The sequence below is a fragment of the Rhinolophus ferrumequinum genome, unplaced genomic scaffold (genome assembly GCF_004115265.2).
Source record: "Rhinolophus ferrumequinum isolate MPI-CBG mRhiFer1 unplaced genomic scaffold, mRhiFer1_v1.p scaffold_109_arrow_ctg1, whole genome shotgun sequence".
NCBI lineage: Eukaryota > Metazoa > Chordata > Mammalia > Chiroptera > Rhinolophidae > Rhinolophus > Rhinolophus ferrumequinum.
In genome coordinates, this window is record NW_022680364.1 from 1,274,359 (window position 1) to 1,299,969 (window position 25,611).

The 25,611-nt window shown below is 53.3% G+C and overlaps 1 protein-coding gene across 1 annotated transcript in view; it reads right to left on the reverse strand.

Annotated features, from left to right (window-relative positions):
• Positions 1-25,611, reverse strand: part of ADARB2 (adenosine deaminase RNA specific B2 (inactive)) — a 395,148-nt gene that overhangs the window by 39,982 nt on the left and 329,555 nt on the right. Inside the window, exons 4-6 of the mRNA XM_033102157.1 lie at positions 18,468-18,585; positions 6,792-6,960; positions 3,706-3,857 (exon numbers count right to left, since the gene is read on the reverse strand). Of these exons, the coding sequence (XP_032958048.1) occupies positions 3,706-3,857; positions 6,792-6,960; positions 18,468-18,585 (439 nt within the window). The remainder of the gene's footprint in view (positions 1-3,705; positions 3,858-6,791; positions 6,961-18,467; positions 18,586-25,611) is intronic.

Consider the following 25,611-nt stretch of genomic DNA (forward strand, 5'->3'; position numbering starts at 1 on the left):
TGGGCTTACCTACTGAGTGGCCCTAATGTACAATAAGTGGACTAAGGCACACTAGGCACTTAGCACATGCTTGTGAGATTTGGCATAATCATGTGATTTCTCATGGCATCTTGAGGGAGATAGACTGGAAATTTAACTAAGCTGTCAAACTCTCGGGAAATGGCAGCAAATACTGAATTTACCAGGCTATTTGAGAACCTGTGAAGAAGGAAGACTTCATGAAGGATGCCTGTGGGTTAGTGGGAGGACAGTAAGTAGTTGTCCTACAAGAGCTCAGGCAGAGGGAAGTGTCCTGGAGCTGTCATCACTCTTGTCCGCCTGCTTCTTATCAAAACAGCCTTGGGTCTGGCCCCAGTCTCCCAGAGTCGCGTAGGACCAGGTCATCCTCATGGCTGGTCTCCCCCAGTGAGACACTGTGAGTGGGTAAGGTCAAGCCCTCCCTCTGTGGCCTGTGGCTGCAGTGGCTCCATCTCCACCGCAGATGGCCTTTGGAGACACCCCCGTAGACCTCCTGCACACACAGACCTTCCCACCGCACCATTTGGGGCAGGAGACAAATTAGGGCTTCCAATCCAGGGCTCGAAACATGGCCAACCCTCAGAATCACCGAGGAGCTTTCAAAAGTACAGGCCCTGGGACCCCACCGCAGTGAAGGCGCCAGAATCTTGGGGGAGGCACGGGCAGCAGGAACCTGTATTGGTGGAAACTTCCCGGTGGTCCTGACAGACAAGCCAGGTGTGGGGACAACCTGATCAAGTGTGTGAGTGCTCGCGGGCCACACACCTCTGTGATGTCTCAGACAAGTCGGTACTGATTCCGTTTTTAGACTCCAGGGAGAGAGAATTTATGATCTATCCAGATGAGTGCTTTTGAGAAGAAAAACCTGGGGAATTGAGAATTTCATCAGCCACAGGCATCTGAGGGAGGTGGGCAGGGTCACGCCAGGGCTCAGAAGCCCACGGAAGCCTTCTCGCCGAGGGACTACTGAGGCCAGGACAGCCCCGGTAGGTGGCACAGTTGCTCGGCAGCCAGTGGGAGTCAGGCATTTGCTATAGTCACATGCCAGCCGTCTGGGATGTGATACTGGCTTCCCAGGTTTAGACCCAGGGACAGACTTTCCTTCCTGTGCTCGCTCTGCGTTCCTTCACTCTTTAAGGGCGGGGGACAATGCAGGCACCTCTGTTCAGAGCATCTCAGACATAGTCAGTCACAGGTGTGTCTGCAGACACATGTTCTCGTGTCCGTGTGTGCACACACAGGCGCCTATGCCCATGCCTGCATATGTTCTTATGTACACAACACGTGCGCACACATGTGCTTATGCATACACATGGGCACATAGTGTATATATGCTCATGTGTGTGCACACTCATGTGCTCATAGCCATGTGTGTACTTGTATGTGCATGTTCTTATGTTGTGTGTGTGCACATACTTGTATGAGTGTGCCCACATGTGTGCTTATACCTGTGTGTGTACTTGTATGTGCATCTGTGCTTATGCACGTGCGTGTGTGTGTGTCTGAGGAGGAAGTGGGGAGGACAATTGGGCACAGCTGCGGTGCCATGTCTGTGTGGAGATGTACAAATTCAGAACAAACGAGGGTGTAAGGATAAAATGAGCTCAAGTGACGGGGACCATGCAGGGCAATGCTGGCAGAGAGAGGGCGGCCCCCGGAGAAGCACAAGGTGGGAGGCCTTGGGCTCCAGGGCAGGGCTTCTCCCAGGTCGTGACATGCTCGTCAGAACTGATGACCCCCTCGGTATGGGATGGCACATGTCTGTTATGCACGTATGGACATGGCGATACTTCTGTGACCTTTGGGCTGTGTGTCCCTGCGTGCAGGGACAGTGAGGCTGGGTTCCTGCAGGGCTAGCCTGTAGGAGGCAGACAGGCTGACCTCTGGGAATGGCCCCAGCAGGCAGGCCTCCCTGCGGGCTGTCCCCACAGCCTCTGCCCAGTAGGAGCCCCTCAGAGCGGGGGCCCTGGCGGCCTGCATCCCCTGTGCAGGCAGGGCTGTCCAACCCTCTCAAAAGAGTAGCAGAGAGAAACACATGAGAGAGACAATGCAGAGCCCCCACCCTTGATGTCAGCGGGTTCTCTCTAACATGACAGTTATTCCTGAGCCTCATACCTTCCTTGGGAGAGCAGGGAAATTGAAGTCTGTCTGGGAGGCCCTTCCAAGCAGGAATTTGGGGTTTCCTGCCCTTACTGAGTGGAGGAGGAATAGTGATATAGGGCTCTTGGCAGCTGGTCTGTGGCAGAACTGGCCAGGGGCCCCTCCTTGGCACCGGAGCAACACCAGCCTTAGTAACTTGGGAGCAGCACCTCATTTGTGTCTGGCATATCTGCCGCCAAAATGTGAGGAAAATGCTTTATTTTGTTTTCTCCTACCAGCACCTGCCACTTCTTGAAAGCACCATGAAATAAAAGACATCTGTGCCTGAAAGCAAACCCCAGGGCACATGTGAGAACGTGTGTGTTTGTTTTTCTAAATCACCAGCTTTGCACATTGGAATCAGCGCTGTAGAGGCCGCAGTGGGTGCCTGAAGTGCAGAGGTGGGGGCCCAATGACCTGAACAGACCCTGTGGGGACAGAGCCAGGAGTGCAGTTTCCAGGCTCTCGGCCTCACGTGGAATGGTGCTGGCTCAGGTAGTAAATGGCCATCAACTGTGATTGGATGGCCGTCAGCTGTGGCTAGTTGGTCGTCAGCTGTAACCAGTGAGCCGTTGGCCACTAATATAACTGCCGTGGCTACGCTAGCAGAAAATGGGGGCTAGTGAGAAGATGGTGGCTGAGCGGATTGCAGCTAGCAAGTAGGGTTGGTTGGTTGGCAGAAAAGTGGACAGCAGGTTGCGGATAGTGTGGTTCCTGCTTCCTGTGTCTCCAACCCAGCCACCAGCGAGACTATCGTGGTATGACTCCCCTATCTATGGCTCCGTGGGTGTTCCTTTTTGGCCTCACCATGTCCTGCGTTCTTATGTGGGGAGCGGGACCAGAGACCCTGCATGCCACCCTGCGTGTCAGACCCTCTGTAGACACCGGTGGCTCAGGTGGGGTGGGGCTCCCGCCGGCAGGTAGCTGCATGAATTAGGGCAGCACCACATGCGTGTGGGTCTCCCCCCAGGACTGAAGGCCACTAACCTGGGTCTTCACACTGTCAAAGCTTCTGAGAGAAATGGAGCACTAATCCCAGCAGGTACACAGACCACGCTTCAGTTGTCCATGGGTGTCGGGCTCATGCACACCCAGCCTGATGAACATCTCAGGGAAAACGATCCGCTCCAGGTTGTTTCCTCTCTCTCTTTCTGAGATGGCATGGTAGTGAAGGAACACCTTGCCTGACCTCACCTGGCCCACCCAGCCCCTCACCCCTGGGGCAGCGCCTTGATCCTTGATCCTTACTGGGTTCCATTTTCTTGATTCTCAATTAGACTTGAATCTTCCATTTACTTTCCATAGAGTGTTGTATGGAATGAATGTTTGTGTCCCCTCAATTTTTCTGTTGAAGCCTAACCCCAGTGTGACAGTGTTAGGAGGTGGGGCCTCTGGAAGGGGATGAGATCATGAGGGTGGATGACTGGGCAGGCCTGCAGACGCCACAGCACGCACATGAGATCTGGGCACAGATAACCTGGGACCATGTCCCACGTGGAGGACAGCATGGGGCTGCTTGTTTAAAAAGGTAAAAACGTGGTCTCTTACGGTCCGTGGTGATTTCGTAGGGCGAGTTGAGGCGTGCGTCTCCGCAGGGGGACGTGCTCACATACAGATGGAACAGGGTGTTGTCCCTCAGCCTATAGCCTCCGTCCTTCAGCCGCACAAATATGGAGCGCTCCGAGTCCTCTCGACGCTGGCTAGGGGCAGAAAGAGGCGCAGTCACTGCTGCGGACCAAGTCAGACGCGCCCCAACTGGCGGGCGGGTGCTTTTGTCCCGTTTTCTCGTTATTCCCCACTTTCCCCCTCTTTACCCTTGCACAGAAACCTTCCAAATAGCTGGAAGCAAACACAGCAAAAACCCATCCTCAACACCCTTCCCCAACAGTCACGTTTGGGCTGATCTTTCCCACAGCCAGCTTCTGAGTAGACATGAAGCCAGATCTGTGTCTATAAAACTGGGCTCACAAGTACTCCTTGAGGGCACTGTGGGTTCCACGCGGCCTCCACAGGCAACGCGTGTCTGTATTAAAGGAGAAAAGGAACTTTGACAGGGGAAAGGGCTTGCCCGCCGGCCCGGGGAGGAGCCCAGGGCCTGGACCTGCTTTCCTTCGGCACCCAGCCCAGGGAGTCGCCAGCAAACCCAGTGGTCCACCAGTGCCTGCAGGGCATGCCCTTTGCCCTTGGCCCACAACCGCCCACAGTTGTCACATGCTGTGTCCTCCAAGGCGCCGATGTCCCGCAGGCACTGAGCTGGCACAGCTGCTCCCTTCCCAGACCCATTCTCACTAGTCACAGTCTCTTCTCTCTGCCGCTCTGGCTGTTTTTACATGTTCTGCCCCATTGGTGACGGATTCTTGCCTGCTGGCCCTGCCATCACACAGGCAGTAGAACAGACATTTTCTCCCCAGGAGACCCTCGAGGCGGCCCACAGTCTTCCTGCTTCCTAGTGTCTGCTCCTTCCGCTGCCAGGACCCCCTCGCTCTCTCAAAGTGCCCCCCAACCTTGGAGCAAACGCAGAGCCTGGCCTGCAGGGGACTGTGCTTCACTTGTCACCTTTGCTGGCTTTTTGCGGTCATTGCTCATCCTCCCACGGGGCAGACCATACCCCTCCCAGCCTGTGGCACAGTTCCATTGCTTGTGGGTCACTCCCTAGAGCTCCCAAGACCTCATGTTAGTGGGTTTGAGGGACACTGCTTCAAAGGATGTGGAAGCAGCTGGGAGAGGCAAGGAAGAAATGTTTCTGACAAAGACACAGCCATGAGTGCCTGTGACCACACACCTCATCGCAGGGCTGCATCTGGACGTGTCACGTGCTTACGTCCACCTGCAGTTCTGCTCCTGTGGTTGTTGTAAAGAGATGGCAGCCAGTGCAGTGACAACCTGTGCCTTCCGGTGGCCCGTGCAGGTTGCCTGAGGAGCTGGAGCATGTTTCCTGGGGTCTCTGCGGCCCTGTGCTTTCCGCACCTCTCTGAGAACATGCTCAGAGGAGCAGGCAAGAAACAGCCACTGCACTGGTGGCACCAGGAGTCAGAGTTTGGGAAGTGGGGTGCACTCGGGTCTGTGGGGTTTAGGAGAGGGCCAGGGTTGAACCTGGCCTGTGTTTCAGATGCACTCCGAGCTGCTGGCTGGGGACATGGGAAGTTGGCCTGGGCTTCTCTGCTGGCATTTGAGCCCCGTGGCCTGGGGTGGGACAAGGTCTGGGTAAAGAAAATGAAAGGGCAGGCTGCCCTGCAGCCCGGAGTCTGAGAGGAGGCCGCACCTTCGTATGCTCTGTAAGAAGTGTCCTTGGCTGAGAAACTGTCAGAACAGGTCACAGACAAGGGTGGAGGGAGGCACTGAGCTCTCCTGAGCTTTTCTGCTGGCCAGACGCACTGAGCCTGGTGAAAATCCTGGGGCCTGGGTCCCCTTTGAAGTGGCACAACTTTGTCAGAATGGAGTGGAAGTGTCAATGTCACCGGTACTCTGTCATGTTGGGATGCAGGGAGTTGCTCTGCGTAACAAAGCTCCGTCCCCACTGTCTCTCAGACACAGCTGACTTTCTGTGAGGTTGTCTTTCCTTCTAAAACCTGAGGTTAGTTCTGGATTAATCATGGGGGTCCATGGTGGGAAGCATATTGCCTTCACTGAAACCCACAGGACGGGGCAGCTGCTCCCCTGGGCACACCTTGTGCGCCCCTCTAGCCAGCCTGCAGTCCTGTCGTCACCTTGTTGGTGGCATTTAGAGTGTGAGTGGTGTGACAGCTGTCGGTGTGGAGCACAGGGCAGCCGTGCCCTCACCGTCTTTTTGAACGGTGCCCTTGACTTTGGATGCATGCTGGCCTCGTGACGAGAGCACTGTGCCTGCGGTCTGTGCCTTTACTGTGGCACACAGTTGTCATAGCGACTGCCATTTAGCGACCCCCTTGTTATGCGTTTGTGTCCCCTCAAATTCCCATGTTGAAGACATACCTCCCAGGGTGGTGGTGTCAGGAGGCGGGGCCGCGGGAGGGGATGAGGTCATGAGGGTGGCGCCCCCACGATGGGATTAGTGTCCTTATAAAAGGAGACCCAGAGAGCCCCCTCGCCCCTCCCTCCAGGTGAGGTCACAGGAGAAGATGCCATCTGTGAACTAGGAAGCGGGTCCTCGCCAGACACCAGATTGCTGGGGCCTTGACCCTGAATGTCCAGCCTCCAGACTGATCAGTCAGTGACTCAGCCCCTACCTGGGGTGTCTGTTACAGCAGCCTGAGCTAAGACACCCCAAATGTTTTCCTAGAAAATGTCATCACATGGGATGGGTGTGTGACATGGTATGTTCATACATGTGGGCATACGTGTGGTAGGATGACATGTGTGCACCTTGTAGATTGCCTGCTGCAGCTACGGTCGCCAAGGGACAGGCAGGTATTCCCTGGAGGGAGACCTGAGCATCATGAGGGAGAGTCTGGAATTTCAGCCTCCGACCGGCCTGTGTGGCCACATTGCTGGCGCTCAGAGGACATTGCCCGTTTGAGTAAAACGTGTGCTGTCCAGGCAGCCTGTCCACCACATGCAGGGGGTCTGCTGGGATACAGGGAATACTAGGGGAGCTGGCCTGGGCCACCAGACCAAACTGACGTCCACAGCCAGTGTCCCTGGGACAGGCCACTCACCTGAGGTGCAGCTCCAGCTGCGCGTACAGGAAGTGGAGTAGTGCCCTTCGTGCCACCGTCTCTGCGTGGCAGTCGTTGACCACGAGCCCCTGGTCATTGAGGTACTCGCCGCTGATGCACTTGGTCCCCGAGGACAGGACGATAACCTGTGCTTGCCTGACATCCATGCCTGGGGGACAGAGAAGGCGTCATAACAGCACCCTCCCTGGGGGGCAACTGCTTTCCTCCCCACCTGCCTCATCTCACAAAAGCCCGCTGCCCCAGCCTCCCCGTTCCCCCACCCACGAGCCTCCACGTTCACTCAGGCTGGCAAGCACCACACGGCTGCTGTGACGGGGCTTTGTGGAGGCACAGCGAGTGCTCGGGGGGGCCACAGCCACCTTGTTTCAGGTGGTACAGCCAGTGGGAGTGCTCGTTCCCAGACTACTCAAAACCCCAGTGTCTCTATTTGACAGGCACATTTGTATAGCAGAGTCCTGAAAAGAGAAGGCTTGGTGGACACCGTGAGGTGACCTGTCACCAAGCAAGTGACAGAGGGCCTCTGCCACCCACAGCCTGGAGGGAGAGCAAGCAGGGGGGCTGCTGGTGCTCAGGCTTCAATGCCAGAGTGCAAAGCCCCTGGCTGCACCATCATTACCCAGACAGACCGCAGAAATTCTGCTACCACCTCCCCCTGGTCCGGCGGGGTAAGAATTACATCTTAATTCAAAGATTTGCTGATGGGAACATGTGGTGCCCAGGAGGGGGGTGGAGGCCACGGCAAGTGTGGGCTGTGTGAGCACAGGACCCCGTCCACACGATGGCCCCCGCCCCCCGCACTGTCAGCCTTTGCCTCTGAGGCAGCCCAGGGCTCCAGGCAAGATTCCTGTGCAACCTCAAGACTCACAGGCCATGCGCTCACTTTGCCTTCCTGAGTGGAACCTGCTGTCCTTTAGAGCCACCAGGACCTGGTGATGAACTGAACCAGGTGCCTGAGTCCCCAAACGTGTGTCTCTAAGTCACCTGGGACCTGCCCGGTGATTCCTACTCAGATACACTGCTTTTCTGACTTCCTTCTTGGGGCTTTGCTTAGACTGAACAAACCTTTGACTGTGGAAGTCAAGGCTCATCGTCCCGAGGAGTTGGAGGTGCGAGTGTCACACGCTCAACCATCTGTGCCCCAAGAGCACTTATGATAAGCGTGGCAGGCCTTGAGGGCCACCTGGAGAGGCCATCAAGGCTAACTGACCACCATGTGAGTCACAATAGGATGCTGGGCCCAGCATGTCCCCTTCCAGAACTGCAGGGGTGTCTGGGGGGGTCCCGCACAGACATGGGGGCCCTGCTGAGGCTGTGGCACATGCTCTCCAGGGCCCCTGTCTGGGCCTGCCCTGTCTCTGGGGCTGCGTCAGGAGTGATGTCTGAGCTATGGATTTTCTGCTTTCTGAAACTTTCGCTTACTCCTGAGGACAGTGCCTGACGTGCGTCACCAACAGCCATGAACGGTGCTGAGTTCTCTGATTCAACCCACACACTTTCCGTTTCCCCTAAAGAGCCACAGGCCAGATGGGAGACAAGCTGCAGGGGAGGCTGCCTCCCGTTCCATCGTGCTTTCTGTCTCTGGAGGTTGCAAGCCCTTACAGCTCCGCGGGAGGCACAGGCAGGCAGACCTCCCGTCGTCATCTCATCTCCGCTTCCCCTCTTAGGGGTGGGCCCCACTGTTCCCTGGGCCCTGACACCAGCTGGGCGTGCTTTGCGGGTTTGTGCTGACAACTAGGAAACTAGGCTTCTGTCTGCTGGCGGCCATCACATGTGACCAACGGAGAAAGTGTAGTCAGCTCCATGAGGACTGGCCTCGGGAGAACTCGTGGAGCACCCCGACTATTGCTGTTACTTTTAATGCTTTTTACATACGGAGAGAGCAGGGGTTTTGAGGTCAGAGTCACAAAGGGGACAATTTTCTGACCCTCTCTGAGCCCAGGCTCCCAGCCGCAGGACGGGGGCCATGTTGGCTGCTGCCTGGGGACCCCCTGCCACTGCTATCTTGGCCTCAGCGTGTTTTCCCTTTTCCAGCCTAAGATGGGCTCACGAGCCCTCCATGCCTGGCAGATGTCACGACTTACTCTTCACAGGACTGTGCTCATTTTGACCAGTCAAAGGAATCTCATCAACAAAAAGGATATTCTTTGCAGGAATAGAAACAAAACAAACCCAAAGAGGCCTCAACAGCGAACCTCAAACGCTGTCTTTGAAGTGTGATTTATTGGGAGAGTATTCTCAGGAGAAACTTGGAAAACGGTCATGGAAACAGGCTAGGATGGGGCACCAAGCCAGGCAAAGAGGAGGTGTCACTTGCACGTGGTCTCAGCCTGATCTGATAGAAAACTGTTGTGCATCGTGCCACGGAATCAACCTGCTGTGCAGGAAGGTGCTGAGCCACTCCCACCGCTTGCTGGGGGCAGGGTCCAGGCCCAGTGAGGCGCCAGGTATGGTGCCAGCAAGTCGGTGGAGAAGCAGGACTGAGTGCATATCTCTCTATTCCTATAAAACGGCCATTGAGAGCAAAGCTAGTACACTGAAGGCCTACATGAACAAAGGTCCCAGAAAATCTGAACATACTGCTATCTGCAGAATAAGTAGAAAAGGTGATCAGAGCTCCCTGCCAAGCACCAAGCCCAGTTAGTGTTGGGGGAAATTAACAGCACTCTTTAAGCAGCAGACAATTTCATGGCTACTGGAAGTGTTCTAGAGCACACAAAGATAAGGAAAACCTTCCAATTGTTCTTATTAAATGCCTACATTAGCCTAGGTCTACCCACTTAACTAAGACTAAATAAGAAAGAAAACAACCGCTGTTCTGAGTAATGGGTATTAAAATTCTAATTAAAACACTAACCACCAAGCATCAGAGGAAAAAAGCAATATAGTCATCACTGCAAGTTGGGTTTATTCCAGAAATGCAAAGGTGGATCACATTTAAAAAATTAAAATGCAATACGAAAACATGATTATAACCACAGACACCAAGAAGGCACCTGACAAAATCCAAAAACCACTTTTTCTTTTTAAGGAGAGTGCAGGTCACAGTGGCCCATGCGGGGATTGAACTGGCAACTTTATTGTTTTCAGCACCACGCTCTAACCAACTGAGCTAATTGGCCATCTCCGCAACAACCACTTTTAATAAAAATTCAATACATAGAATAGATGGATTTTCCCAATGTGATTGTATATACAGAGGGTGCCCCCAAAAATGTATACATATTTTAAGAAAGGAAAACTGTATTAAAATTATAATACTCAATGTATACCGATAACAAAAGATGAATACAAGTCACATTTTACTTCGGCAATTACAAGAGGTGCTCAAAGTGGTTCCCATCAGCGTCCAGACACTTCTGCTTATGGTGAACTGCTGCTTGAGCAACGTTGACCAAAGTGTCCACTTGTATATGTTTTTTTGGATCCCCTGTATACACCGCCCCCCCATATCATGCTTGATGGGAAACCTAGAGGGATTTTTACTGCACCTAGGACCACAACAAGAATGTCCACTCTAACTCTATTATTTAACATCTGCTGAAGCTATCAGCCAACACAAAAAGAGAAAGTAGGTATGATAATTGGTAAGGAGCAGGTCATACCATCACTGTTTGAACACATTGTGGTTGTATATGTGGAAGCCTCTAGAGAACCCAGTTGAAATACAGCTATAAACAGTAAGCGAGTCTATCAGGTGACAGGGTACAAGTTAATATACAGAAATCAATAGCTTTCATATTACACACAACAACTAGTGAGAAATGAGTCCGTTTATGATAGCAGCAAACAAGATAATAAGAATGAGTTTTAACAAGAAGTGAGCAAGAGCCATAATGAATAAAACATTAAAACCCGACTGAGAGACACCAAGAAAATTCAAACAGAAGATGTTCCACATTCCTGGTTGGGAAGACTCAATGTCTCGAATCTTCTTTAAAGAGAAGGTTAATGAGATTCACATAGGAATAGCACTAGAGCTTAGTTTATGACAGACAACCTGGTTCAAAAGCATAGTTTTGTGATTTCTGAACCACACAAGCGGAGTGTAATGGGTCACCCAGGAATTTCTGAAGAAGAGAACTGAATTTCCTAGGAGGCCAGGCCTGGTGACACCAGCTCAGGGAAAAATCACCTGTGCTGATGCATGAAGGCGACAAGTGCAACGAAGCAGCGAGTCCGGAAATTGGCCTGAGCTCCTGCAGGAACCTGGTGTGGGGTAGAGGTAACAACACCTCACCCCGAGGGGCAGGCACATCATTCCATTAATGATGTCTGACACTGGACGAGCCACCTGAAAGTAACGTTGCGTCTTTCCCTTACACCACATACCAGGGTAAATCCTAGTGGATCAAAGTGTAGATGCAAAAAACGAAGAAGCGCACAGGGATGTTTACAGCCGCTTTGTTCGTAGTCACCTAAACTGGGAAGCGACCACGCCGCCCTTCAGTAGGTGATAGATAAGCAGGCTTGTTTTGTAGATGGAGATCCCCGTGTAGCCTGACGGGAGTGAGGGGCAGTGAGTCTGCTGTGCCACGCGTGGACAGGACACGTGCCTGCCTCACGTGCCACACGTGCCACAGGACACGCATGGACAGGACACGTGCCTGCCTCACGTGCCACACGTGCCACAGGACACGCATGGACAGGGCACGTGCCTGCCTCACGTGCCACACGTGCCACAGGACACGCATGGACAGGGCACGTGCCTGCCTCACGTGCCACACGTGCCACAGGACACGCATGGACAGGGCACGTGCCTGCCTCACGTGCCACACGTGCCACAGGACACGCATGGACAGGGCACGTGCCTGCCTCACGTGCCACACGTGCCACAGGACACGCATGGACAGGGCACGTGCCTCCCCTCACGTGCCACACGTGCCACAGGACACGCATGGACAGGACACGTGCCTGCCCTCACGTGCCACACGTGCCACAGGACACGCATGGACAGGACACGTGCCTGCCTCACGTGCCACACGTGCCACAGGACACGCATGGACAGGACACGTGCCTGCCTCACGTGCCACACGTGCCACAGGACACGCATGGACAGGACACGTGCCTGCCTCACGTGCCACACGTGCCACAGGACATGCATGGACAGGGCACGTGCCTCCCCTCACGTGCCACACGTGCCACAGGACACGCATGGACAGGACACGTGCCTGCCTCACGTGCCACACGTGCCACAGGACACGCATGGACAGGGCACGTGCCTGCCTCACGTGCCACACGTGCCACAGGACACGCATGGACAGGACACGTGCCTGCCTCACGTGCCACACGTGCCACAGGACACGCATGGACAGGACACGTGCCTGCCTCACGTGCCACACGTGCCACAGGACACGCATGGACAGGACACGTGCCTGCCTCACGTGCCACACGTGCCACAGGACACGCATGGACAGGACACGTGCCTGCCTCACGTGCCACACGTGCCACAGGACACGCATGGACAGGACACGTGCCTGCCTCACGTGCCACACGTGCCACAGGACACACATGGACAGGACACGTGCCTGCCTCACGTGCCACACGTGCCACAGGACACGCATGGACAGGACACGTGCCTCCCCTCACGTGCCACACGTGCCACAGGACACGCATGGACAGGACACGTGCCTCCCCTCACGTGCCACACGTGCCACAGGACACGCATGGACAGGACACGTGCCTGCCTCACGTGCCACACGTGCCACAGGACACGCATGGACAGGACACGTGCCTGCCTCACGTGCCACACGTGCCACAGGACACGCATGGACAGGACACGTGCCTCCCCTCGCGTGCCACACGGCCCAGAGACAGTGCCAAGGCTGACACAAACACACAATCGCTCAGGCACCCTGACCCCGCGGGAGGGGCTGACTGGTGGGTGTGTCTCCCATGGAACCAAGATTCCCCCAAACTTGATGAGCTGCAGGTGAGGCGAGAGGTGAACGTGGGGAGGAAACCACAGAGACTTGAGGTGCTGTGGGGGACATGATGGCTTTCCCAGGGTCTCTGGGCGGCCCCCCAGGGACACGGTGAGTTGCATGGCTAAGGCCCCTGTAGGAGGTGGTGAGGTGGGGGTGGGAACCACACATTAACAATCACGTGTCAGTCGTTGGGCTGACTTGTCTATGTGACAACAACGCGTCCAGTGGTCATTCCTAAAAAAATTAACATTTCCAAATTTAACTTTCGGGGCTCAGGGACTGGGCAGACCCAGTGTACACACAACCTTTCTCTTGCCCCCTGGATCTTTCTCCTCTCTTCCCATCAGAGCTGACAAGGAACTTGTTGGTCAGTCTGAGATGTCGGTGACCAAGAGGCGTGAGGCTAGAATGAGGCCCGAGACGCTCCTACCAACAGTCCCTGAGCTCCGGGGCCTAGCCCTCCTCCTCCCTCATCTGCTTCTGTGGGCACAGGGCAGAAAAGTCTGCCGAGTTTGCAGGACACCTCCTCCCTCTCCCTGCACTGAAGGGGCCGATGGCGGGACACGCAGCCGTGTGGGAGACTGGGAGGAGTGTAGACACTGAAACCACTAGGGGCCTGACCTGAGCCGGCAGCTCTGTTCTGTGACACTGAGAAGATGGGGACTTGTTCACCACGTTGCTGATCACGGTCTTGTTTCCCGCAGTCAGGTGTGGCCCTAAGTGATACAGCTTCAGAATACATGAACTCCAGGGTGGTGTAAGGTGGCTTTAGAGACAAAAGGTGGCCAGGTTGGCTTGCAAGGCAGCTACCAGTTGTCCTAAACACCAACTCTGTGAGGGTCTCACTGGATACAAACATGGTGACGTCACACTTAGCATCCTACCCCCAAGGAAGTAAGATGACAGGGACCCTGCTGTTGGAGGATTGTCTTCCCATTTGGACTGTCATTGTGCACTTCGCCACACTGAGAATCCGTTTTTCTAGATCAAAGGGACACAGATACAAGCGCTGATGGGAGTGGCTGGGTGGCCAACAGGACGCCTGGCTGGAACTAGACCCAGAAGCCATGAGTGAGAAGCAGAACACACATGTGTCCCTGGAGCTGAAGGCTGTTTTCTGTAAGTGGCCACTTGATTTCCCCGTTTGTCAGGATGAGGGCGTGGGACATGTTTGAAGCGCTCAAAGGGGGACTCTGAGCAGCGCACAGATTCTGTCTCTCTGACGGGCACCTATGTTGACATCATATTGCATTCTTTCTTTCCTTTGTGTGAGTTACTTTGGGCTCAAAAGGCTGGTGATGATCCGTTTGGCGCGTTCAAAAGCTTTAGTCAATGGCCAGTGGCACAGGGAGGCGCTGCCATGAGGCGGCATGGTGGCCGGCCCTGCTCCTTCCTGATCCTGCCCCCTCCTGCCTCGTCAGACCACTGGCTCACCCTCTTAGTGGCCTGTCTTCAGGCACTCCACAGGCCGAGTCTCCACCTTTGCAGTGTGACTGTCCTCCTTCCTCACCTGGGCGGCACCCTCTCCCTGGTCATCAGCACAGGTGACAGTCCCCTTCCCCAGGCTCTTGCTGGAGGCCTTCCAAAGCCCATCACAGTGGGAGGCAGGGCGGCACTGGTGAGCGCTTTTTGAGTTATTCCAGACTCGAGCGCCCTCATCTCTAAACAAGCAGCAATGGAGTTGGGCTGGGCCACACGTCCACTCAGAGGCTGGTTTCTCTCCTTCTCCATCTTAAGGAGGGATGTTTGGTACACACAAGTCAGCACCCATGCGACACAAGGTTTGCTCTACAAAATCTATCCTGCGTTTTGTAGTTTAAACCTCACCGTTTTAACCAAAGTTTTAAAATACATTGTGCATCACACTCCTTGTGCAAGGAGGTGGTCCCCACGAGTCTTGATGTCCTTGGGGACCTGCCATCAACTTCACATCTCTGTCCCCACGCAGCAGCTATGAAGACCCATGCCTTGAAATCCACATGATCATTTACCATCTTCATCCCGCAGGAGCTTCTGCAGCTTCTTGGTTCCCACGCCCCTTCCCCACCGGCACTGGTATAAATCAAAGGACCCTGCCTTTAGAGAGCAACATAGTATTTAGAACCACTGAGAACACAAGTTAAAAAGCACTAGAGGAGGCGGCCTCTGAGGGGACAGGGAAAGCAGGAGTTGGGAGAACATTATTTTTCACGCCTGATTTCTGTTCTGCTTGAGTTTTTACCATATGACTGCGTTATTTTGATGGCAGTAAAAACTGTTCATGGTGTACATTTTTGCTATCGTATTTCTCATAATGGCTACAAAGTAGTCTGAAGCTCATAAATGAAAGGGACTTTATATGAGCTAATTGATGGGAATAAATTGGCATCTCACCTGAAAATGCCGGGGTGATAGTATCATTTTATTTCAAAATAAACTCAATTTTGTAGCATTGTAATATATATATATATAGTAATGAGAATGAGATGCAGTACTCCATTTCAGAGTTTCTTAGGCATTTGCTTGAATAATTGAACTGGTTAAGATTAAATGGCACATCAACTTGAAGCAAATGTTTAAAAATATTTCTGTTAGTAAGTTTGCACATTTCTTCCTAATCTCTTTTTAATCAACTTGTTTATTAAATCTTCTCTTTATAAGACGAAAGTAAAATTCAGCAATTTATTCTTCAATGTTCATAAACTACTAATTAGTGAAGCTTTACCTCATAAAGTCTCCCTTTCCGATAATGAGTTTAGTTCACAGAGGCACTGCTGCACACAAAGCAGTGTATTCACGGGCACTTTTTTCTTTCATAAATCTTATTGGGGAATATTGGGGAACAGTGTGTTTCTCCAGGGCCCATCAGCTCCAAGTCAAGTCGTTGTCCTTCAATCTGTAGTTGCAGGGGGCGCAGCCCACCATGCCATGCGGGAATTGAACTGGCTCGCACTCCAACCAACTGAGCCATCCAGCCGCCCTTATATTTTTTATTACTGGAAAAATTACCTTATTTCCAACTTTAAGTTATCTTAGGTAAGGAGTGTTTTCAAAATTTATTTGGAGTGTCCTATTGTGACTAACAACATGCTTGCAAAACAAGTGTTGTTTTAAATAGTCATTTATGGTAACTTCAACATAAACAGTGAACCTGCAACATAAACAGTGAATAAAAAAACACTTTTACTTTCATTAACTCTTTGGTCAAAGGCGTATAGAATTAAACTAAAAGTTTATGATTTTACTTTAAGGGTAAAAGAGTGTCCACTGCAGGAGAAAATTTTTTTAAAAAAATGGAATAAAAGCTGAAGACGTATTGTTTGAGGACAGTGCTGAGGACTTGAGGAAGTCGTAAAGAAAGTGCTCATACACGTTTGCACAAGACGAAGTCCCACTTCCAAGGAAGAGCGGTTCTCCAATATTCTACTCATGCAAGTTAGAAAACAGAATCACAGAAACTCTTCTGTCCTTTCAGGGAAGTTCTGGAACTTCTGCTCCTTGCTCTATCCAACGCTCTACTCCTTGTCTCTCTGACTTGCCTTCGTGAGACGACATTTCTCTTTTGGGGGGTTAATGTACACCGGGCTGACCTCACTTTTGTCCTGGGCCAGCAGCACTGAAGCCCCGGGGCACCGCCTCCAGCTTGCATGAGAAATGCAGGCCAGCTCGACCTGCTTGTGCGAGAGGCAGCCCAGATCTGTTCCTGAGCAATTCAGGTAGAAGCAGCCAGGCCAAGCCTTTCCACTTAGCCGGTCTCCAGAATGTGTGTGTGTGTGTGTGTGTGTGTGTGTGTGTGTGTGTGTGTGTGTGTGTGTGTGTGTGATTGAAGGGTACAGCACACTGGTTTTCACTCCTTCTTTACTGTTATTAACGTTCACCCTTTGACATCTATGAGTGCTTCTCAACAGGGCTATTAAAAGCATTTTTAGTGTTTCAGTCTTTGTTGTGTGAAACTGTTCTGAACCTTGTAGGTGGTCTCACGTCTCTGCTTCCCACCACTAAGCTCCAGGAATACCCCCACACATCGGACGCACTAAAACACCTCCACACATTTCCAAGCCCTCTAGGAGAACGGTACAGTCCTGTGTCTAGGTTTCTGTTTAGTCCAAGGGAACTTTTTGAGTTTCCCAAAAGCGTGGAAAGATATTGGACAATCACAGCCCCAGAGCTGGGAAAATACCGAAAAACTGCTCAGCAGATCACGCTGATGTGTGCTTTTGGGGTTGGGAATATATTGTACAAGAAAGAGGAAGCGCTGGTTGGAGTCTTTCCTTCCCTGCCTCCCTCCTTCACATTCATGGATGTGACCAACCTCATTTAAACTACATTATCCTGGGATCTGTGGCAGAAAATCCATGATACTCCAAATTTTAAAACTTGCTAAGATTTTGTTTCTCTGATCCTACAACTCTGTGCACATAACCCACACTTTCCACATTGGATTTAAATTGTCCTTTATGACCCATTCATTCCCCTAAGGATGGAAGGCCCCTGCAGGCAGGCGCTTGGTCTGGTTTGTTCTCTGTGCTGTCGCAGATGTAGGCCAGGCACTGGCGCCTCAGTGAAGAGTGTATGAACAGGAGGGCAGAGTCACTGACGACAGCACTTATGTGGCACTTGTTGTGGGCTGGCATCTTCCTAGTGCTGCGTCTCCACCAATGCTTTAAGCTTCCAACGACCCGCCCACCTACTGTTGTCCCCAGTCCCAGAGAGGCTGATTGGCCCGTGGAGCTGGGACCCAAACCTAAGCCCTGGCTCTTTGCCTGAGCCTGCCTTCACTGTTTCCCGGGTGGGCATGTCCAGAGCTGGGACTGGGTCTTTTCTTGGCACCCCTGATGCATGCAGAATGGGGCCCAGCCTGTGGCTGCATCCGATTAATATCTGCTGGGGGCTGGGCAGGAGCAGGGCCACATCCAGCAGTGTGCTTCTGATGGAGGGGAATAGGGCATGTACCCCAAGGAGGCAGGGTCATCAAATGTGTAAAAGGAGGCTGAGTGTCATGGCTTAGGCGCACGTGTGCCACCATGTCACCGACGAAACGGAATTACCTTTGACTTAGAGCCTGGGCCTAATGAAGTGACTTTACCTTTCAAAGCATTTCATAGATTTTATCCCACTCACCAAGTGTCACTGTGAAGAAGCATTTTTACTTCTATTTTAAAAGGTGCCCCAAATGGAAAGTTTCTGTGATTGACAAAGGACTTCTGTCTGTGAGCAGTGCGGGTGGAGGGTCCTGACAGGAAGGGGTGAGTTTAGTCTCCTGTGATAGGATTCTTGGAGGGGGGTGTCTGCACCCCAGCGGGAAGGGTTTGGGACTCTCATGTGAACTGGATTCTCAGGACACGTGGCGCTTCTGCGCCCAAAGGAAATGCACGGGGGAGGGAAAGGAAGAGAAGGAGGAGGAGGAAGCCTGGCCCAGCAGCCTGGCCTGACCTCGGACGCCAGCTGTTTCAGGTACCGCCAGTGTTGCACACTCTTGACAATGAGATGGGGAAAGTGCCTGATAGCAAGGGGACCGGCCAGGTCCTTAGTTCACCTTTCTTCGTGGAAACTGAGAGAAGCTTGTGCAGAGATGGCTCTTAGGACTATGGTTTTGCTGGTCAGGTCACACACTTTGTCACTGACCCCTCTGTGTCCTACTTTGGTTTTCCTCTGCATTTCTTTGATGGAAGGGGGGGCATCTTTGGCTCCCAAGGCTGATACTGACTTCCCTCTTCTGATGAGAGTCCCACAGGAAAACAAGAGACCTTACCTTTAGTCATGACGATCCCCGCCAGTGCTTTGTGGCGGGCGTGCACAGACGACGTCAGGCCCACGGTCAGCTCGCGGAACTTCTGCGTGACCAGCTGGGACAAGGAGTCAGCAAATTCCTGCAAGAGAAGCACCAGGCCTCTTTGGTGCTGAGAGCTCGGCGCTCACGCCCTCCCCTCCTTCTCAAAGCCATGTCCCCACGCGCGGGGCCTGAAGGTCGCCCTGCCCACAGAGCCCCCACTGCACGCACTGTCCCCCGCAGGCCTTGGGAAAGAGTCTGACATTGTATCAGATGGGCTGTGGGTCCTGACTCTGAGGAATCAGCCCCTGCTTAGCCCCCGGGCAGGCGGCTGCCTTCACCTGAGCAGACCCTTTGTAAGACAACGTGTCTGCATCCTCCCTCTCCCTGCCTCTCCAGGAGCAAGCTCCTCGCTGTCCTGAGGGGAGCCTCGGCACCTGCACTCTGGACAGTTGGCTCCCACATTCTCCCCAGTACTGCTGAGCCAGTTTCTAAGTACCCCACTCGTGCCAGGGACTGTCCTGGCTGAACTGCTCCCTGTCACTTAATCAAAACCTCTTCCCTTCATGTTTCTGCACACGGGCCTATGCACACACGTGCACACATGGAGAGGCATACACACACATGCACACACAGAAGCATACATGCGTGTACACACAACACAATACGTACCCACACATATGCACATACACACATTCAGACAGTGCATCCACATGCCTGCACATGTGCAACACACATGGAACACACATGAACACACATGAACACACACACACACCCCTACTTGATATAATCTCCATTACTGCGTTGCCCTAAAGTGCCTCTATATGTCTGTTAAAGCAGCGTGTTGCTGCTTAAGCACCCAAGGCCGCTGTGGCCCAGGACGTGTGGCTTTGTCACCTATCCTCCTGCATGACACCTGCCCTCTGACTGACAGCAGGGAGCCACGGCCAGCACCCCTCTTCCGAGTGCCTGTCGGGTTTGGGGCCTGGCCCTGCACTGCTATGGCTATTCCAGGAACCCCACAGGTGACAATGCCAGGCCAGTGTGGCTTCCCTGAGGGGTATGATGCCGGATCACCTCCTGGAGGTGACGATTCAGGCCTGGCTGGCTGGAGGGGTGGGCCACCTGTCTGGGGACTGCTGTGTATAGAACGTGTGTCCTGGGGCCTCCCTGGCTCAGCCCTGACGGAAGCCCAGCCGAGTGGCTGGATACCTCCCCTTGGGGCGGGAGCCACAGAGTTACGGCATTTTAGCGATGAATCCTGGAGGCTGTCTTACCCTGTTGTGTCCTCAAAACTGAGGTCCAGAGAGGGTGGGCACATAGCCCTGGGCACCTGTGAGTGTCTGCTGGACAGATGACCACAACCTAGGCAGCTTAGAAAATGGGAACTTATTATGTCACAGTCTGGAGGCCACAAGTCCAAAATCCACGTGTTAGAGGGCCACGGTCCCTTGGGACCTCCAGGGGTGGGTCCTTCCTGCCTCGTCCATCTTCTGGGGCTCCAGGCGGCCCTGGCTGGTGGCTGCATCCCTCCCATCTCTGCCTCCATCTTCATGTGGCTTCTCCTCTGTGCCAGTCCTCTTCTGTCTCTTCCAAGGGCACTGTCACTGGATGTAGGGCCCCCTAGATAACCTGGGATGATCCCTGAGTTCAGATCCTTTGTCATCACATCTGCAAAGACCCAGTCCCGGCACGGGACGTGGACATGTATTTTGGGGCCACATTCAGCTATTTTCGCCTTGCTGTTTATTCCCACCCTCGTGCTGTAACAGAGAGGATGGTGTCTGGTTTTCTCAGTGAATTTAGGTAATTGTTCTATTTCTTGGAAGGGCCTGACTTCTTAATTTGAGTGGGAAGGTGAACTGGTGAATCAACCTTCTCTGGGCATCCAAACCATGACCTCAGACATCATGACGTCACAGTGCCCTCGGAGCCCCAGCACAAAGCACTGGCCTTATCCTTCCATCATAAAGATGGGCCCCTGACAAAATAGTGTCATCCTTCTGATTGGGTGGCCAGTGCATGGGGGAAAGAAGAGACCCAGGACTGAGGGCCGCGCTGGGGGTGGGGCTGGAGCGGCCAGGGTCCCCTGAGAGCCAGGCGGCCTGGGGAGCCCCCACAGATGGCCTCCCGGCAGCTGCTCTCCAGAGTCAGATTCCAGCAGCTGCCTGGGTGTTCACGTCACCTCCCGAGACTTAAGTGCCTTAAGGGCAGAGAGCACATCTTTGGGCTCCAATTTCATCTCAAGGTGCCGACCATCTGCCCCCACAAGCTGTGACCACAAGGTGCTGCCCGCAGCAGGCCTCTGAGCGGCCTTTTCCTTCTCTTTCCAATGGGATTTTCGAATGTGCCAGAAGTGATGAGATTGCCAACCCAGGGGACAGGTAGTTACTTTGTGTCTGCCTGACAGGGCCCCCGCAAGGCTCTCAGAACAGGACATCCCAAACCCCTGAGGATAACAGAAAACCCACAGAAATGCCCTTCGTGAGGAAGTGCAGGACTACTCTCCATCACTTAGAGACGCAAAATGGACTCATGATGCCAGTGGCGTGAGCACACGATCCCACTGACTCCTGACAAGGAAGCCACTAATGCCACGTCCAACTATTGGAGGAGTGTCACCCAAATTGTGGTCAGGATGCAGCAGGGACGGGGGCAGGAGGGGGATAAACACAGAGCCTGATGCCATCCTTGCTTCATGACCACCAGCTGGACAGCCTGGATCCACGGGGCAGCCGACAGACAGGGAGACGCGGTTGGGGGCGGGTGTGTGGCAGGGGCTGCCCAGCAGCCACCCCGGGGCCCGGATTCTCCCCGTGCTTGGCGTCCATTCTGCACTAATGAGCCCCGAGCCTCAGCCATCCCCTAGAGGAGCCATTTCAAGAAACGCTGGGGCATAACCCACAGCAATTGTAGTGCAGGGGATCCTGCCGACTGCGCCATGTGTCACGCGGGGCAGCCTGCGGGGTGTCAGGCGAAGTCTCTGCTCCCGCTCCCCACATAAGAACGCAGGACATGGTGAGGCCAAAAAGGAACACCCACGGAACCATAGGTAGGGGAGTCATACCACTATACTCTCACTGGCGGCTGGGTTGGAGACACAGGAAACAGGAGCCACACAATTCTCACCCCTCACTGCGCCGCTTGCAGGCTCAGCCACCATCTTCTTGCTAGCTCCCCCCTTTTTCTGCTAGCCTAGCCACGGCAGTTATATTAGTGCCCAATGGCTCACTGGTTACAGCTGACGGCCAACTAGCCACAGCTGATGGCCATTTGATCACAGTCAATGGCCATTTACTACCTGAGCCAGCACCTTTCTATGTGAGGCCGAGAGCCTGGAAACTGCTTTTTGGGGCTCTGTCCCCACAGCAATGCAGTTGAATTCCGGCATTTTCACAGACGAGGCCTTCCTCCATTCACTTGGCGTGGCAAGGCGTGTAGGCCCACGGGACTCTGGGTGGTGTGGGGACAGAGCCAGGAGAGCAGTTTCCAGGCTCTCGGCCTCACGTGGAAAGGTGCTGGCTCGGGTAGTAGATGGCCGTCAGCTGTGACTAGTTGGCCATCAGCTGTTACCGGTTAGCCATTAGCCACTGATAACTGCCATGGCTAAGCTAGCAGGCCATGGAGTGCGGGTTGCGGATTGCAGAGAAGTGGATGGCAGGTTGAGGACAGTGTGGCTCCTGCTTCCTTTGACTCTACCCCAGCGGCCGGCAAGACTATCGTGGTATGACTCCCCTACCTATGGCCCCGTGGGTGTTCCTTTTTGGCCTAGCCGTATCCTGCGTTCCTGTGTGGGGAGCAGGAGCTGAGACCCTGCCTGACACCCTGCATGACAGTAACCTGTGCTGTGCAAGCCCCTCCTTGAGTGACAGTGCCGGGGACCTCTGCTCAGCAGCAGCAGCCTCCACCCAACACGTGACTGTGACCCTGCTCCATCCCCCGCCCCCACCCAACTCGCTGAGAGCACCCCTCCCGGCAGGGCAGGGACACTCACCCATCCCAGGGTGTACGGTGGGGGCCCCCAGCCTCATTGGTCAGCTCCCTTGCACAGTTCTATTGCCAGTTAAAACAGTTCTTCATATGTACATGGCCATTATTTGGGCTTCATGTAAGGAAGGTTTCGTTTTTTAGTTTGTCCATGCTTGGTGGATTGAAATATGCAATAGGAAGTACAGATGAGGCAGCAGATGCTGACTGGACTCTGTGCCAGTGAAGTCACACAGCTGTACTTGTTCTGAGGGCCTGTCTAAACCCCTGCAAGGCTGTGCCCACGAAAGGCACTGAGCAGTAGCTGGTGGGAAGGCGGGTGCCTCGGCTGGGCTGAGAGGCCGCTGAGTCATTCACGAAGGTGTCATCCCAGACTCCCGTGTGCTTTCCCCAGGCATCCCATCTGGCGGCTTCCTGCCCCTCCCTTCCAAACCAGGCATGAACCATAGTGGTCTTTTAAAAAACTTCTCCCTCTCTATATCTCTTTTTAGGAATCCTCTGCATTTATGTTACACATGTTTCTCAATTAACATTTTATAAAGGTGAATATAAAAAGAAAAACAACAACGATTCGTTTAACTTCCCTTATGTTGGGTGGTGGACTGTCCAGTTCAAACGTAGAGCTGTTTGGTTAGCTGGCCAATGCGGCCCTCTTTGATATTTTGCCAGCATCACTTCCTAGGACTGCCTTGAAAAACCTCACAGTGGTTTTACGAGTTGGGATTTAATGGAACTTTTACGTACTGAACTAAGGAAGAGCAATTATGATGAATCGTCTCTATCAGAAGAAAGAGCGTCTGTTACAGGGGCTCAGGGACTCTTGAGGACGTTTTTTGGTTTTCTGATTTTGGAAGCGTCCAGAGAGGCTCAGGCTTCCAGGTTTCTCCTCTGCAGCCTCTGGTTTCCTCCAGGAAGCCGAGGGCAAGAGCCCCTCCTGCTCCTTCTCCTTCTGCAGTCCAGTGGGGAAGTGCTCGGCTTTAATTAAATCACACCCATGACTGCAGCTGCAAGTAGCATCCCATAGCTGGGTTTGTGGGTACATGACGTTGTCCTTGATGACACAGGACATCAGGAGGCAGACCTGGAACTCACGCTGGGAGACATGTCCTTACTGATTTAACACTGGGGATTTTTTATGTTTTAATCACTGGGGATTTAATATAGACACCCAACTTGGGTTACTGCAAACCCCGCGAATCAGACCCTGAAATAATCTGCTTTGCTTCCCCACTTGGCACCTGGTTTATGATCGAGAGCTACAGTGCTCAAAAACAAGCTCGTGCCTCTGATTTTCACACGTTCAAATTCCAGGGTCCGTCCTGGGGCTGTGAGAATTTTATCCAGTCTCCGAGGATGGATAAGTGCAAACTACTCAACTTAAAGAGTATTTTTTGAGCACGCAGACCAAGCTATACTGTATTGTCCCTTTCTAAATTAATGTGAGATGTTTCTCTTGCCTGAGCATACAGACACCTCATAGTATGGTAGGAGCACCTGATGCCGTCAGTTTTGGGGCCTGTGTCCGGGGCCTGCGGCAGTGGCCATGCCGCCTAGGCACGCTCTCCTGTCTCTGTCCACTGGACGTTCTGGGCGGTAGACAAGTAACCTCCTGTGTCTACAAAGTCCCACTTCCGGGCCTTGTAAAGGCTTCTCCGTGATCGTGTGTTTCCTCCAGACCCCAACAGCTCTTACATGCTGTGTCCTTTTTGGTGCAACCTGAAAGAGTCGTTTTTCTTTCTGCTTTATATGCCATGAATGTGCAATGTACTGTAGCCCCATGGTGGACAAGGGGTCAGTATTTTTATTGACTCTATTGGTAATAGTAATTAGGGCCGATGTAACTGCAAGATCACGACTTGTCAGACATGTTCTAAACGCTCTGCGTATAGCTGCAGTTTAGCCTCTCAAACCGCTTCCTGGTTGGGGGCTCTCATAGCTCTATCCTGTTAGGGACCGTGTGAAGCAGTTACAGAGTAGGCGGCTTAGGATGCATGTCCTCCACGTGGCCGGTGTCGGAGTTGTATAGACATTTACAGGAGAGAGAGGTCACATCTGGGCTGTGCCTGGGCCGAAGCACTCAGGGAGAGCTGCCTGGAGGAGGAGCCAGGCTTGACCTGGGCCTGAGGCCTCCCATCAGCTACACCGGCAGGGAGTACAAAGGCAGGAAAGTCTTCGGAGTCACAACCTGAAGAAACTGAGGTAGGATAGTCTATTTCTGGGGTCAGGCAGTGAGTCGTTCTATGTGGCCTGTGAGAAGGGTTTGTGCAGTGATGAGAGATTAAACTGTGAAGGCCCCAGGGATAGAGCAGAGGACCTGGGTTCCCGCTGATTCCACAGCTGTCCCCTGACAGCCTCCTTGGGCTCCGGCCCCAGGGACACAGCAGCACAGGAAGGAGCTGGAAGGTCATGCCCACAGCCTGAGGTAGACAGTAGGCAGGGCCAGGGGATGAGTGACAGGCCTGCTTTGCAATTCAGAAAGCCCTGCACAGATGCTTGGAAGACCTGCTCCAAAAATCCTGAATAATGAACCGAGGAGTCACTTGCAACGTAAATTCTTTGTTAAATATGGAAAAGAGATATCCAGCTGTCCTCATTATTGTGGTGATTAAGCAACTTAGAAGATGCCTGCCTCTAAAGGGTCCCTTGCCAGCAGGAGGGGGTTCATGGGGTTCCCACGCCCTTCCTGACGTCCCTGAGCATTTGCACCAGGGGGACGTGGCCCCAGGGACAGGCCCTCCTCCTGGAAGCCCCCAGAGCTTCTCTCCCCGCTGCGTGGAGCTCACATGTGAGAGCCGCACGCTGATGTGTTCATGCACAGTTTGGCAGCGGCCAGACGTTTGGAACAGAAACAATCAGAGAGAGAGGATTTGGCTTCTGCTGAGACAATGCTGATAATCAGGTGCTTCTGTTCCAAAGGTTAAGTGGGGATGGTGGCCCCGTATTTAATGACCTGTGTGTTATTGTACTTAATGGAAAAGCAAAACCAAAATGCTACTTTAGCTTCCGTGTGTGGCCACACTCTGCTGTTGGCCCCAATCACCATGGCAAATTACCAGCAGTACTCACATAGGAAAAATAAACTTCACGTAGCAACTCTGGAAGGCTCGGGCCTCACTCATTTCCAACAGTGATATTTCGA